This window comes from Pipistrellus kuhlii, unplaced genomic scaffold, assembly GCF_014108245.1.
Source record: "Pipistrellus kuhlii isolate mPipKuh1 unplaced genomic scaffold, mPipKuh1.p scaffold_m20_p_132, whole genome shotgun sequence".
Taxonomy (NCBI): domain Eukaryota; kingdom Metazoa; phylum Chordata; class Mammalia; order Chiroptera; family Vespertilionidae; genus Pipistrellus; species Pipistrellus kuhlii.
In genome coordinates, this window is record NW_023425441.1 from 167,464 (window position 1) to 180,868 (window position 13,405).

The 13,405-nt window shown below is 71.9% G+C and overlaps 3 protein-coding genes across 4 annotated transcripts; all 3 read right to left on the bottom strand.

The window, feature by feature from the left end:
• Nucleotides 1-31: 31 nt before the first annotated feature.
• Nucleotides 32-5,552, bottom strand: IRF7 (interferon regulatory factor 7). 2 transcript variants are annotated; one of them, XM_045581063.1, is made up of 9 exons: nt 5,547-5,552; nt 2,294-2,317; nt 2,064-2,226; nt 1,764-1,971; nt 1,448-1,506; nt 1,191-1,365; nt 529-1,017; nt 330-448; nt 32-238 (listed from the first exon to the last, which is right to left on the bottom strand). In XM_045581063.1, the coding sequence occupies exons 2-9, from the start codon at nt 2,311-2,313 to the stop codon at nt 74-76; spliced, it is 1,398 nt and encodes a 465-aa protein (XP_045437019.1). In that variant the 5' UTR covers nt 2,314-2,317; nt 5,547-5,552; the 3' UTR covers nt 32-73. The 2 variants fall into 2 exon arrangements, with proteins under 2 accessions (XP_045437019.1, XP_045437018.1); XM_045581062.1 differs by lacking the exon at nt 5,547-5,552 and having other exon boundaries at nt 2,294-2,412.
• Nucleotides 2,001-9,231, bottom strand: CDHR5 (cadherin related family member 5). Its single transcript, XM_045581053.1, has 17 exons — nt 9,073-9,231; nt 8,800-8,975; nt 8,562-8,612; nt 7,844-7,936; nt 7,655-7,756; nt 7,453-7,563; nt 7,198-7,368; nt 6,399-6,489; nt 6,193-6,290; nt 5,922-6,122; nt 5,733-5,846; nt 5,578-5,662; nt 4,716-4,832; nt 4,074-4,261; nt 3,838-3,978; nt 3,460-3,735; nt 2,001-2,021 (listed from the first exon to the last, which is right to left on the bottom strand). Exons 1-16 carry the CDS (start codon nt 9,125-9,127, stop codon nt 3,466-3,468), a joined length of 2,064 nt encoding a protein of 687 aa, XP_045437009.1. The 5' UTR covers nt 9,128-9,231; the 3' UTR covers nt 2,001-2,021; nt 3,460-3,465.
• Nucleotides 9,232-10,162: 931 nt separating this feature from the next.
• SCT (secretin) lies at nt 10,163-11,646 on the bottom strand. Its single transcript, XM_036436233.2, has 4 exons — nt 11,564-11,646; nt 11,120-11,221; nt 10,950-11,042; nt 10,163-10,387 (listed from the first exon to the last, which is right to left on the bottom strand). Exons 1-4 carry the CDS (start codon nt 11,644-11,646, stop codon nt 10,270-10,272), a joined length of 396 nt encoding a protein of 131 aa, XP_036292126.1. The 3' UTR covers nt 10,163-10,269.
• Nucleotides 11,647-13,405: the final 1,759 nt, after the last annotated feature.

Below are 13,405 nucleotides of genomic sequence, written 5' to 3' on the forward strand. Positions count from 1 at the left end.
CCTCCCTGACCCCGCCACACACAACACCAGCTCCGGCTCGTAGCACTTTTATTGGTCAGGGCGGCCTTGGGGCCTAGGCTGGCTGCTCCACCTCCATGAAGTGCTCCAGGTAGTGCTCCAGTTCCTCGTACAGGCTGTTGAAGCTGGACAGGCAGAGGCCCAGGCTGCCGCTGTCCAGGGAGGACACGCCCTCCCTCTGCACCCTCTCCAGGTACGCCTGGCACAGCCACAGCTCCAGCTGCAGGGAGGGTGCAGTCAGCCAGGTCAGGGCTGGGGCAGGGGCTGGGGCAGGGGCAGGGGCAGCCTCCCCCGGGGGACCGTGCCCTCACCTTCACCAGGACCAGGTTCCTCTCCTTGGGCCTCCCAGCTGACAGGTCCTGCCCAAAGCCCAGGTAGATGGTGTAGTGCGGGGAGTCCTTGCGCTTGCGAGTCTGGAATTCCACCAGCTCTGCAGGATGGGGCCTGTGAGTGCAGGGCCCGGGACAGGAGGGCGGGAAGGACTTTGGTCCCAGAGCCAGGGCCACTGACCTCGGAAGAAGGTGCCGAAGTCGAATATGCGGGTGTCGCAGTTCCTCTCCAGCAGGCACGCGGGGGCCGAGGGGCTGTGGGAGCCCAGGGGGCTGCCCACCTCCCAGTAGACCTTACACTTGCCCAGGCGCTGGGCCCACAGCCCCGTGCCCCGGAGCTGGAGCCGCAGGCCGGGCGCCACGTGCTGCAGCAGCTTCTCCGTGTAGCGGAGCTGCTTCTGGTCGGCGAGCTGGGCGGGGCAGGGGAAGGCCACCAGCTGGGGCTCTGGGGCCTGCGCGGCACAGCCGGGGGCCCCGTACAGGAGCACGCAGCTGGGGCGCCCCACCGTCTCCTGCAGCACCGTGCGGCCCTTGTACATGATGGTCAGGAGCAGGGGTCCCAGGCTGGGCTCTGCCTGCGGGCCGAGCTGTGGCCAGGGCGGGCCCACCAGTGGGGTGCAGGGCTCCACCTCTGGTGGGGACTGCCAGATCCCAGGCGCTGGACCTGCGTCTGGGGGGAAAGGCCTGAGTTGGCACCCGCCCCTCCAGCCTCTCCCTCTCCCACTCATCCCCTGGCCCACAGGAGCTCCAGCGCCCCAGCTGGCAGCTCCGGGCCTGCGGGCGGCACCATCCCTGTCGGACCGCCCTCCCCTGGCACGACACCACCATTCAGCAGCCCCTCACCACAGGCCTCAGGAGGGGCCTCCAGCAGGTGCTCCAGGTGGCTCTGCTCCAGGGCTTCCAGCAGGAGGTCCCCGGTGCAGGCTGCCAGGCTCACCAGAGGGCTGGGGCTCCACCTGTCTGGTCCAGGCCCAGGACTCGCATTGGCATCTGCCAGGCATGGCCCAGGGAGCACCCCCTGCAGGGGAAGATGGTGGTGGCGTAGCAGCCTACAGCCCAGGAGGCGGCACACCCCATCGGGTGCCAGGACACAGCCTTACCCTGGTGGGTGGGGCATCTTCGTAAGCCTTGTGGTCCCCCTGGCCAATGCCTGGACTTCCTGAGGGACGGGGGGGGGGGCAGCACTGGGACCTGAGACGAAGCTGGTCCATGCCCCCCTTCCCTAGTCTCAATAACACACACACACACACACACACACACACACACACCCCGCTCCCGGGCCCCCTCCAACCTGGCCCCATCCTCTCCCAGACCAACTTCTAAAACCGCAGATCTGACCTCCATGGCTGCCCGGGGACAGAACAGAGTCCCAGCACCCCCTGCTCGAGCCCGCCCTCCGCAGCTTCCCACGCCCACCTCCGCACCCCTCCTCGGAGCTGAGCGTGAACACTTTGTGCGGGTCGGTGGGGTCTGCCGAGTTGTCTTGCAGCATCACGAAGCGCTTGGTGCTGCGCAGGGCACAGCGGAAGTTGGTTTTCCAGCACGCCAGCAGCTGGCCGTCGGGGGCCGGCAGGTCGCCTGCGCCTCTGCTGGGCGGCCACCTGCCGCGCGCCAGCGCCCAGGCCTGGGGAGGGAGGCGGAGGGTGTGGGCGGCGCCGGAGGCCGCCAGCCCTCGCGCCCCGCCGCCGCCGCGGGTCCGGCCGCCGCGCGTCCCACCTTGAAGATGCCGGCGTCGGCCTCGCCCAGGTCCTTGCGCGCGAAGTGCTTCCAGGGCACGCGGAAGCGCGTGCGGGCCGCGTCCAGCCAGCGCAGCCCCTCGTAGCGGCCGCTGCCCACCTCGCCCAGCAGCCACTCGGCGAACAGCACGCGCGGCGCCCCCCTGTGGGCGGAGCGGGTCAGGGCGCGGCTGGGCGCGGGGCGGCGCCGGGAGGCGGGCGGGCTCTCACCTCTCGGGGTCCGCGGCCATGGCGCTGCGGGGTCCGCGGTCCGGGCGGCACGCGGTGTCCCCGAGGAGGGCTGCTCGGGCGGCGGAACCCGGCCGGTGGCCCAGGTGTGGCCAGGTGCGGGGCACGGAGGTGGGGCCGGGCCACGCCGGGCGGAGGAGCGGGCACGGGCGGTGCGGGGCACGGAGGTGGGGCCGGGCCACGCCGGGCGGAGGAGCGGGCGCGGGCACGGGAGAAGCGGTGAGGACAGGTGTGGCGGCGCGCACACCGGGGTCGCGGTGTTGAGCCGGCGCCCGGGCCGGGGGCGCAGGCTGGACCCTGCGGAGACCGGGAGCCGCCGCTGGAGGGCCCGGCGCCGCCGGGAAAGCGAAACCGCGAAGCCCGGGCGCCGGGAAACGAAACCTAACCGCCCGCCGCCCCGCCCGCCCGCCCGCGGCCCCGCCGCCGCCCCCGCCCCCGCCCCCGCCGGGAGCTGCCCTCCGGCTCCGCGCGGCGGGACCCTCAGACCTGGAACCGGAGCCGCCGGGACGGAAATTTCGTCTCAACCGGGCGCCGGGGGCCCGCGCTCTTATGCCGGGCGCCGGGGGCGGGGCGGGGCGGGGGCGGGGCCGGGCCGAGGGCGGGGCCGGGGCGGCGTCACGTGCTGGGCCGGTCCCGCGGGCGGGAGCGCGGTGTGTCCGCGCCGAGCCGCGGGGGTTGCGGAGGGCGGCAGGGGTCCCCTCCCCGCCAGCTCCCGGCTCCTGCCCCGCGGGCGGCGCCCCAACCCGGACTGCCCAGCCCGACCCACCGCGGGGCCCAGGCGGGGCCCCCGAACGTCCCGGCTCTGCCCTCCGAGGGCCCCGGGGGCGCTCCTGAGCCTCCCGCGGGCCGAGGGGAGAGGGCCCAGGGCAGGCGCCCTCCTCCGCCTGATTGCCCGCCAGGGGCCCGGACCTGGGGCGCCCCGAGCTGCGGGAGGAACGCCCCGCGCCCGCCCCAGTCCCCGCTCCTGCCCCGCCCGGCGCCCCGCCCCCGCCCCCCATCCCGCCCCCGCGTGCCAACTGGGCGCACCACGGACGCGCCGCCGGGTTGGAGGTGACACTTTATTCCGGGCGCGGGGGGCGGTGTGGGGCGCGGGGGGCGGTGTGGGGCGCGGGGGGCGGTGTGAGGGGCGGGGGGCGGTGTGGGGCGCGGGGGGTCTAGATGTAGGTGGAGTCGGTGCCCGGCGCGTCGGCGCGGGGCTCCCAGCCCGGTGCTGCGTCCGCGCCCTCGTCCCCGCTGCCTTCGCCGCCGGAGTCGCTGCCGGAGTCGCCGCCGAAGTCGCCGCCGGAGTCGCCGGCGCCGTCCGCGTCCAGGACGGGCGCGTTGAGCACCACCACGTCGGCGTCCGCCCCGTCGCTCCCGCCGAACCACACGGCCTTGTAGCCGCCCTCGGGCCGCCGCTCCTTGGTCAGGATGGACCTCACGCCCGCCGAGGCCTCGGGGGCCTGGCCGGGGGCCTGGCCGGGGCGCGGGGAGCGGGGCGCGGGCGGCGCGGGCGGCGGGGACGGGGGCGGAGAGGGCACTGCGGGCGCGGGCGGGACCTCGGCTGGGGCGCCGCTGGGGCCGGGGTCAGGGCCGGGGTCGGGACCGGGGCTCGGGGCCGGAGACCAGCTGGGTTCGTGGTTGTCGGAGAGGAAGGCCTTGTTGTCGAAGCCGTAGGGCTGGGGCTCCTGGGGAGCAGGCGGGAGCCGAGGCATCAGCGGGGACCCCGGGCCTGGACCAGACCCCACCCCCAGGGCCCGCTATCCCGCCGCGCCCTGCTCACCAGGGCTTTGCGGCCGCAGCACCGGAGCCGGGCCCCGTAGTGTTTGTGCACCAGGATGGCCAGGGCCAGGAGCGCCAGGACCAGCAGCGTGCCCAGCACCCCGCCCAGGGCCCCCATCTCCGCCGCGGAGAAGCGCCGGTCCTCCTGGTGGCCACCGTCCCCAGCACCGCCTCCGGCCCCGGGCGAGCCTGCAGACCACACCACGCCCCTCCGTCAGTGCAGCCCAGCACTTCGCTACCAGCGGCTCAGAACCCTGGGCCAGGCCAGGCCGGCGCCCCCCCCCTGCTCCCCCGCCCCCCCACCCCCGGCTCCCCTGCCCCAGGAGCTGTGTTCCCAGGCTGCTGAAGGGAGGAAGGGGGGTCCAGTGGGAGACGAGAGCAGTGCTGGGCCAGTGGGGTGGGTGGCCGGGGGACTGTGGCTGCACCGTGTCCCAAATTGGTTTCTGGCCTGCCCCCCCCCCACACACCCCACTCCCTCCCCTTTGGGTTTCAGCCTGCATGGCCCTGCTGGTCCCACCTGGGGCGGGCGGGGCAGGCCCTGTGGTGTCCCCAGTCTTCCGATCAGGGAACAGGGTGACTCCAGGGCCAGGGGGTGCCAAGGAGGGTGAGGGTTCTGCTGGGCCCTGGGCACGGTGGGAGGTACCTGGCTTGGAGGTCTGTTGTGAGCCCGCACCAGACGAGGCTGATGAGGGGGGGGTGCTGGTTCCAACACTCGAGGGGCCCCCAGGCGTGGACAAGGCAGGTGGCTTCAGAGTTGTACCTGAGGGGGGGTGCGGGCCCGAGCTCGCCCCAGAGCTGGTCGTGGGGGGTCTCTGAGGAGTGGAGCTGCTAGAAGTGGGGTGTGGGGTGATCCCCCCAGAACTGGTCGTGGGGGGTTTCTGAGAGGTGGAGCTGCTAGAAGTGGGGTGTGGGGTGCTCCCCCCAGAGCTGGTCGTGGGGGGTTTCTGAGAAGGAGTGGAGCTGCTAGAAGTGGGGTGTGGGGTGCTCCCCCCAGAACTGGCCGTGGGGGGTTTCTGAGAGGTGGAGCTGCTAGAAGTGGGGTGCGGAGTGATCCCCCCAGAGCTGGTCGTGGGGGGTTTCTGAGAAGGAGTGGAGCTGCTCGAAGGGGGGTGCGGGGTGATCCCCCCAGAGCTGGCCGTGGGGGGTTTCTGAGAGGTGGAGCTGCTAGAAGTGGGGTGTGGGGTGATCCCCCCAGAGCTGGTCGTGGGGGGTTTCTGAGGAGTGGAGCTGCTAGAAGTGGGGTGTGGGGTGATCCCCCCAGAGCTGGTCGTGGGGGGTTTCTGAGAAGGAGTGGAGCTGCTCGAAGGGGGGTGCGGGGTGCTCCCCCCAGAGCTGGTCGTGGGGGGCCGTGGGGCCTCTGAAGTGGAGCTGCTTGAGGGCCGGGCCGTTGTTCCAGTCTCGGGGGGTGTTGGGGGGCCTGGGGGCCGGGAACACAGCTCCGCTCGCCTCTGTCCCCAGCATGCCAGAGGCAGACCCCGCCCCGAGGCCCCCAGGCTGGCACCCACCTGTGGGGGGCGGCACCTGCTCCGAGACCCGGATCTCCAGGGCGGTGGTGGCCGTGCCCCCTGTCACCGTGTTGTTGGCCTGCACCTGGGGAGGGAAGGGGTTCGTCCCTCCTGGTCCCCTGGGACCCCGCCCGCAGGGGCCGCCGGCTCCTCACCGCTGCATAGAAGACGCCGGCCTGCAGCAGCGGGGCGGCCGCCCGCACCGTCTCCCCGTCCATCCGGAAGTCGGAGTTGTTGGTGATGCGGTAAGTGATGGCCGAGTTGAGGTCCTGGAGGTGGCCCCAGTGAGCCCTGGGCCCAGGCTGCCCCGTGCCCCCCCACCCCAGAGCCGGAGGGGCACCTACCGGGAACTCGGGGTCCTGGGCCTGGATCCTCAGCGGCTGGGAGGGGTCTGCGGCTTCGCTGACGGCCACGCCCGCCCCGGAGCCCAGGGCCAGGACGCCCCGGTACAGGCTCTGGGGGAACCGCGGCGAGCTCCCAGCCGCGGCCCGGGCCTCCACCGTGACCTGGGCCACTGCGTACCGGGCGCGGTCCGCCTGCTCACCCTGCGGGGACCCACAGTGACCAGGGGCCCTGGGCTCAGGGCAGGTGCTGGGGACCCGGCCAGGCACCCACCTTGACCAGCAAACGGAAGGTCTTGGGGCTGGGGACGCTCTGGGCCATGGTGAGGTTGCCCGAGTCGGCGTTGATGACGAACGTGCCGTCCTCGTTTCCTGGGGGGGGAGGGGGGCAGGAGGGTCAGGCCAGCTGCTGCAGAGGCTTGCGGTCCAGGGTCCCCGCGGGCTCTGCCCGGGGTGGGGGGGGCGGCCTGGCTCGCTCACCCTGCAGGATGCTGTAGACGATGCGCTGGTCGATGCCCCGGTCCCCGTCCACAGCGTAGATGGGCCCCGGTCGCAGGATGAGCGGGGCTGGCTGTGCCGCGGAGGGGAGGGGAGGGGAGGGGCGGGGAGGGAGGGAGGCCGTGGGCTGGGGTGCCGGCTCCGGCAGGACCCCTCCCACTCCCCTCAGCACCTGGGACACTCCACGCCCCGGCCTGCCCTCGCAGGGTGACCCATGGCACCCTTATGGGCCCGTTAATGAGTCATTTCGCCCAAAGACACGGGATTGGCCTGAGCAATGGGTGTCTCAGAGGTGGCACCCTGGGGACGGGCAACTTGAGGGGAGTCTGGACCCCCTCCCGTGCCTCTGTGCACCCCTCGGGGCCGGAGCGGGGACAGGCAGCCCCATAGGACCCAGCGGGCCCCCCCGGCCCCACGTTGGGTCTGGCTCTGCCCGGACAGCAGGGCCTGTCCGCCTCATTCTCACTTCAGAGGGTTTGGGTTGGGCAGGTTTACAAAGCGATGCTCACGCTGTTTAAAAATCATAACTCGCCAAAACCGGTTTGGCTCAATGGATAGAGCGTCGGCTTGAGGACTGAAAGGTCCCGGGTTCGATTCCGGTCAAGGGCATGTACCTTGGTTGCAGGCACATCCCCAGCTGGGGGTGTGCAAGAGGTAACTCTCTCTTTTTGATGTTTCTAACTATCTCTCTCCCTTTCTCTCTGTACAAAAATCAATAAAATATATATTTTTTAAAAATCACGACTCAATTTGGCCCCAGGGCGCACCCCCCGCCCTGTACCAGTTTGTGGCCGGTGGGGATGGCACCCCGGTACTGGGGCTCCACACAGATGCTCCCGTCCGAGTAGAGGCAGGGCAGGAACCAGGGCGGCCTCCGGTCCACCGGCTGCACCTCCAGGACCAGGGTGGCCGTGGCGCTGTGGCTGGGCTCGGCGTCCTCCTTCGGCGTGTCCTGTGGCCGAGCCCCACGGTGAGCCTGGAGCCCGGCGGGCGGGCGGGGCGGGGGGCCGGGAGGGACCCGGGCAGGGCTGCTCACCCGCACACTCAGCAGGAGGGTCATGCTCTGGCTCCTGTCGAAGTCCAGGGCCCGGTCCAGCCGCAGGGCAGGGGAGTTGGTGCCCCTCAGGGAGAAGACGCTCCCGGCTCCCTGAGGGGGGCGCAGCTGAGACCCGGAGGCTGCGGGGGGCGTGCGCCCCAGAGGGAGAGGGCTGGGGAGGGAGGGAGGGAGGGGCACTGACCGGTGTCACCTCCCGGAGGGTGTAGAACAGGACGTCGTTCTGGTCACGGTCTGTGGCCGCCAGCTCCTCCTGGGGGATGACGATGCTGCCCACTTTGGTGTCCTGGTGACAGAGGGTTGGTCTGGCCACGCCTTCAACCCCTGGGACCCACCCAGGCCAGGTCCCCACTGCCCCATCCCCCTCGCTCACCTCGGGCACCTCCTTTCGTTTGACCTCGAAGGGGAACACGGGAGGGTTGTCGTTGACATCCCGCACGGCCACAAACACGTTCAGCTGGGACACCTGGGGGGCAGGGGGCGGTCAGCGCCCCCGAGGGCGTGCAGGTGTCACAGGACAGCTCTGCCGGGCAGGGCCCAGACCCCCCAACTTGTGAGAACCTGGGGAGAAATAACGTGGGCGGAGGGGAGCGCAGCCAGCCAAATCCTGCGAGGACAGGGCGGCGTTTGTTCCAGCGGGCACCAGAGCAGAGCGGGGGACCGGCTTGAAGGGGGGCCTCAACAGCTCACCCGGCCCCCTGCCGGGCCCTGGCCTGGCCGAGAGGCGCCCTGAGGCCCCGGCAGCCAGTGCCTCCGGCCGGGTGGGCGCTGGGAGATGGGGGAGCGGGGGTGGGGCAGCTGGCAGCTGAGCTGCAGGACCGTGGGCTCCCTGGCCGTCCCCACCGGGTCTGCGTGTTTGGCATTTCCCTCCTCTGGAGGGTCAGGAGCTGAGGGCGTGGGGCGAGGGGCCGGGCAGGCGGGGTTTGCCAGTCTGCAGTTCAGGGGCAGTTTAGCTGGAGGAAGTGTGGGCGTTGCCAGCACAGGTGACGCTTGACAACAGGTCACTGGGTGAGGTCCCTGGAGAGGCCCCGAGCGGGGGGGGGGGGGGAGAGAAAGGGGGCCTGCTGGTGTCCAGGGGAGGGGGCACTCACCACAGTGTCCCCTCTCCGGCACTGCAGGTTTGCCAGCAGCATCGTCGTGTTCTGTGGGCGGAGGTGTGTCAGGAGCCCTTGCCAGGGCCCCACAGCTCCGACCCCAAACCCCGTCCTCAGCGAGAGCACCAGCCCGGGGGCCCAGGCAGCTTTGTCCCCCGGGGGCCCCGGTCCCTGCCCGCCCTCTGGGTCAGCCCCTGGCTGTGGGCAGAGCCCTCCCCGGGGCCGTGGGGCGCACCTCGTAGTCGGGCTCCACGTTGAGAAACAGCTGGTTCCCCTCGATCCGAAAGGCGTCGGGGGTGGACTGAGGCCCGAGGGCCACCTGCTGGCCCTCGGGGACCTGGATGTCCACCAGGGGCCCATTGGGCTTCGTGTTCTCCTCGATTTCGAAGTAGGTCTGGTTCACGGAGCAGCCTGGGAAGTGGGAGCGGGAGGGTGAGGGCCTTCCCGCCGCCACCGCCCGCCGCCCACCCACCCGGCCCCCACCCAGCCCGCCGGCCGCCAAGCCCACCCTGAGCCCCGGCCGCGGCCAGGAGCAGAGGCAGCAGCAGGGCCCAAGCCCCCATCTCGGGCGGCGGCGGCAGGATCGGGTCAGAGCCCGGCGTCCAGGGCCTCCGAGCTGTGCCGGTGCCGAGCCGGTGCAGTCTCTGCCGGCGACCTTCGCCCCTGCAGCCCCGCCCCGCTTTATGGCCTTCCCCGACCGGCCTCCCCCAAGGGGGCTCCCGCCGGCCGCTGGGCAGGAGCCAGGTCACATGCAGGGCTCGGCCCACACGTGTGAGGCGGGAAGCAGGCGGGGGCTGCGCCGGGCACCGGCGGGGGCTGGGGGGTGGAGAGGGTGGTCACGGGGGGCGGGGCCTTGGCTTCTGAGTTGGCTGTACCCGCCCCCTCCCGCTGCCCCTTTGCTGGGCTCTTTTGCCAGAATCATGTGAGGGCCCCGGATCCCGGCTTCTCCTCTGGGCCCCACCCCTCCCACACCCCCTTCTCCGTCTGGGTGGAGAAGGCTGCAGGTGTGCTGGGGCCCAAGCCGCCGGGCCCGAGGGCCACCGTCCTGGGAAGACGGTCCCCTCGGTGTCCGCCAGCAGGCGGCTCTGGAGAGGCTCCTTGGCCCAGGCCCCCAGCTGCCCTGCCCTCGCCTTTCCCTGGACCCCAACCCACATCCGGGGAGAGGCCTCGGGGTCAGGAGGCGGGAGGGGTCCTGCTGGCTCTGCGGTGACCGCAGCTCCTGCACCCAGCCCAGCCCCCTTGGGGTGTCACACTGTCCCTGCTCCCAAGGCCCCACACGGACAGGAGCCGACTGCTGGCCTCTTGTGACCCCCTCCCCGGCTGTCACCTCCCGGGGCACCCTGAGCCTCTCGCCTCAGCCCCTGATGGCCCTGATGTTGCTGAGTGGATGACAAGGTGTGTGAGGGGGGAGCTCAGGCAGCGGAACAGGAGGAGCCCTGATGCCAGAGATAAGGACGGGAGGGTGAGGGCCCAGTGGCTCCCGGTGTAAAGGGCAGGGGGCGTGGCCAGCGCTGGCCTCCCCAGCGTACCCCGTCCCGCAGCCCTGCCCAGCGTCTGCTCCACGGTGTCGGTGCAGTCACACACGGGCTCACAGGCAGGGTCTGAGCTCCTCTTTATTGGTGCCAAGGCAAGCCGCTCCCGCCCTGCACCCCTCCCCGCCAGTCCAGGCTCCCGGTCCGAGGCGGGAGTGGAGGGTCCTCCGTCGTCACAGCCGCATCTGGGTCTCCGCAGGGACCCCCGGGCGGGAAGCCAGGACTGCGGACCTCGGTCTGGGAGGCAGCCTGGGGGACCAGGCCTGATCCAGGGGGGCCCTCAGGGGCGTCCTGCGGCCACAGTCCGGTTAGGGGCGGGGCTTGGAGCTGGAGACCCCGCCCACCTCGGGAACTGACTCAGTCTCCCGCTCAGACCCTGACCCGGGGTTCTCGCCGGGACCCGGGGGCCGCCCTGACCCCGTGCCCGCCCTGACCCGGGGACCACCCCGACCCGGTGGGGGGGGGCGCCCTGACCCCGAGCCCGCCCTGACGGGGGGGGGGCGCCCTGACCCGGGGGAGGGGGGGGAGGGCCGCCCTGACAGGGGGGAGGGGCGCCCTGACCCGGGGCCGCCCTGACGGGGGGGGGGGGGGCGCCCTGACCGGGGGGGGGGGCGCCCTGACGGGGGGGTGGGGGGGAGGGCCGCCCTGACGGGGGGGGGGAGGGGCGCCCTGACCGGGGGGGGGGCGCCCTGACGAGGGGGGGGGGAGGAGGGCCGCCCTGACGGGGTGGGGGCGCCCTGACGGGGGGGGGGAGGGGCGCCCTGACCCGGGGGGGGGGGGCGCCCTGACGGGGGGGGGGGGGGGGAGGGGCGCCCTGACCCGGGCCCAGGGGCCGGGCCGGGGCGGGGCTCACCAGGCCTGCAGGGCGGGCGCGCTGGACCACAGCAGGCAGAAGGGCCCCTCGGCAGACTTGGTCCAGGACGTGCTGTTCTGGGGGTCCTGCTCGCTGCCCCAACCCCAAACCAGAGTTAGTCCTGGAGCCGGGCCGCCTGCCCCGAGGCCCCGCCCCGGGCAGCCCCTCACCTGCGCTTCCCCACCAGGCCCTGGAGCAGCCGCTGCAGCCGCGCGCTCTCCCGCAGGCGGCTGAGCTCGCTGGTGAACGTCCCGTCCGAGTGCCGGGGGGCCCTGCGGGCGCGGGGCGGGGGTGAGGGCCGGGGGCCCTGCGGGCGCGGGGCGGGGGTGAGGGCCGGGGGGCCCTGCGGGCGCGGGGCGGGGGTGAGGGCCGGGGGCCCTGCGGGCGCGGGGCGGGGGTGAGGGCCGGGGGCCCTGCGGGCGCGGGGCGGGGGTGAGGGCCGGGCGTGCGGGCGGACGCAGGGCGGGGGGACGGACGCGGGGAGGGCACCGCGTGGTGGTGGAGGCCCGAGGAGCGCGGGCTCCCCGGGGGGGCGCGGGGCGCGGAGGGTGAGGGCGGGGGGACGGACGCGGGGAGGGGGGAGCACCGCGGGGGTCCGAGGGGCGCGGGCTCACCGGGGAGGCGCGGGGCGCGCTGCGGAGCCCCCGAGCAGCGGCAGCAGCGGCAGCAGCAGCAGCAGCAGGGCCCGCGGGGCCATGGTGGCGGCCGGTGGTGAGCTCGGCTGCCCGGCCGCGGCCCGCGCCGCCCTTATAGCCGCCCCCGAGGGCGGGCGGCGGGGGCTCAGCGCCGCCCCGGCTCCGCGCGGCCCGGCGCGCCCATCGATCGGCGGGAAGGTCAGGGCCGCCCCCCCAGCTGTCGCCGGGCTGGCCGCCCCCCCAAGTCCCGCCGCGCCGGCGCCCCTGGGCGGTAGGGGTGGAGGGCAGCGGAGCGGACCGGCCGGGGGCGGTGTGTGTGTGTGTGTGTGTGTGTGTGTGTGTGTGTGTGTGTGTGTGACAGGCTAAGCATGGGCCCCTGGGCGCCGGGGCCTGGGGGAGGGGTTCGGGAGGGTCTGGGCTGGGCCGAAAGGCGGGCGATCCTGGTCGCGGGCCCCTGGAGGGGGGCGGCCAAGCGCAGGCCGTGAGGTCACTGGCATTGGCCGCGGACGGTTTGGGGGGCACCTGTGCCCTCACTGGCATTCGCTGTGGGGCAGGGGCGGGTGGAGCGGTGGGGTTGCAGGGGGCGCGGATCCGGGCCTGGGTGCCTCCCCAGTGCTCTCTGTATTTTTCCAGGCAGCAGAGGGTGAAGCAGCAGGAGGTGGGGGGGGGGGGGGGGAGGCAGCTGGGATCGAAGGGGATTAAGTGGGGCTTTTGACAGCCGGCAGGACGCAGGAAACCCTTCCCATCCACCTCATCTGGGAACGGAGGCCATAAACTGATCTGGGCCGAACCAGGTGGTTAAGGCGCAGCAGCAGCCACAGATCCCCGGAGCCCCCGCCCAGCCCCGGCCCTCGGCGGCCTGGTGCCGGAGGAGCCCACGCGGATTTGTGACTTCTCCGCTGGACGGTGTGAGGGGCCGTGGCCACCGCCAGTCTCACCGGGAGCAGTTTCCCGCCCTCTGGCTCCCCTGCTGCACCTGTCCGCACCCCGCCATCCGCCTGGGGGTCACGGAGTTGGAACCACAGTGTGGGCTTCTCACGTGGACGCCCGTGGGTGCGGTCTGCCGGCTCCCTGGGCCCGCAGTGGCTCTCCGGGGGAGGCGTCCTGTCGGACGGGCTGCGGTTGGGTGGCTCGGGCTGCTCGGGGCTTGTGTGGGTCCACGAGCAATCCTGATATGGGTTCTTTCCTGCGATGCCCTCTCTCTTGAGTTCTGAGTTTCGTAGACAAGTTGTTTGATAATATTTCCTCCTGTTCTGTGGCTGGAAGCATTAATTTTTTATTAAGGTATTACAATATATGTGTACATACCTTACCACCCCCCCACCCCCCCCTATACATGCCCCAGAGTGCATCTGTTGGTTATTCTTATGTGCATGCATTCAAGACTTAGGGGTGTCGAACTCAATCAGAGAAGGGGCCAAAATCTAAAATCCAGCCTAAATCGAGGGCCGAATGGTTTACTGAACAGTCATAAACTGTCATTGTGATGGAAACGCAGCGGAGTGCAGTGATGACAGCGCGGTGCGGGCCACATTGCAAGGCCTGGCGGGACGGATTTGGCCCGCGGGCCTTGTGTTTGACACATGTGACAAGTCCTTTGGTTGAACTCTTATCTCCCCCACCTCTCCCTAACCAGGAAGGTTTAATTTAAAAAAAATATGTATTTATTGATTTCAGAGAGGAAGGGAGAGGGAGAGATAGAAACATCAATAATGAGAGAGAACCATTGATTGGCTGCCTCCTGCATGCCCCACACTGGGAATGGAGCCTGCAACCTGGACATGTGCCGTTGGCCGGAATCGAACCTGGGACCCTTCAGTC

What these genes read in the sequence shown, in the direction of transcription:
- IRF7 (XM_045581063.1), bottom strand. Translation starts at nt 2,313, where the DNA reads ATGGCCGCGGACCCCGAGAG. An exon ending in ATGGCCGCGGACCCCGAGAG is followed by an intron (nt 2,227 to 2,293) that starts GTGAGAGCCCGC and finishes CTCCGCCCACAG; the next exon opens with GGGGGCGCCGCGCGTGCTGT. An exon ending in GGAACCTGGTCCTGGTGAAG is followed by an intron (nt 239 to 329) that starts GTGAGGGCACGG and finishes CCCTCCCTGCAG; the next exon opens with CTGGAGCTGTGGCTGTGCCA.
- CDHR5 (XM_045581053.1), bottom strand. Translation starts at nt 9,127, where the DNA reads ATGGGGGCTTGGGCCCTGCTGCTGCCTCTGCTCCTGGCCGCGGCCGGG. An exon ending in GGCCGCGGCCGGGGCTCAGG is followed by an intron (nt 8,976 to 9,072) that starts GTGGGCTTGGCG and finishes CCCACTTCCCAG; the next exon opens with GCTGCTCCGTGAACCAGACC. An exon ending in AACGAAAGGAGGTGCCCGAG is followed by an intron (nt 7,757 to 7,843) that starts GTGAGCGAGGGG and finishes CTCTGTCACCAG; the next exon opens with GACACCAAAGTGGGCAGCAT.
- SCT (XM_036436233.2), bottom strand. Translation starts at nt 11,646, where the DNA reads ATGGCCCCGCGGGCCCTGCTGCTGCTGCTGCTGCCGCTGCTGCCGCTG. An exon ending in GCGCGCCCCGCGCCTCCCCG is followed by an intron (nt 11,222 to 11,563) that starts GTGAGCCCGCGC and finishes CCGCGCCCGCAG; the next exon opens with GGCCCCCCGGCACTCGGACG. An exon ending in GGCCTGGTGGGGAAGCGCAG is followed by an intron (nt 11,043 to 11,119) that starts GTGAGGGGCTGC and finishes GGGTTGGGGCAG; the next exon opens with CGAGCAGGACCCCCAGAACA.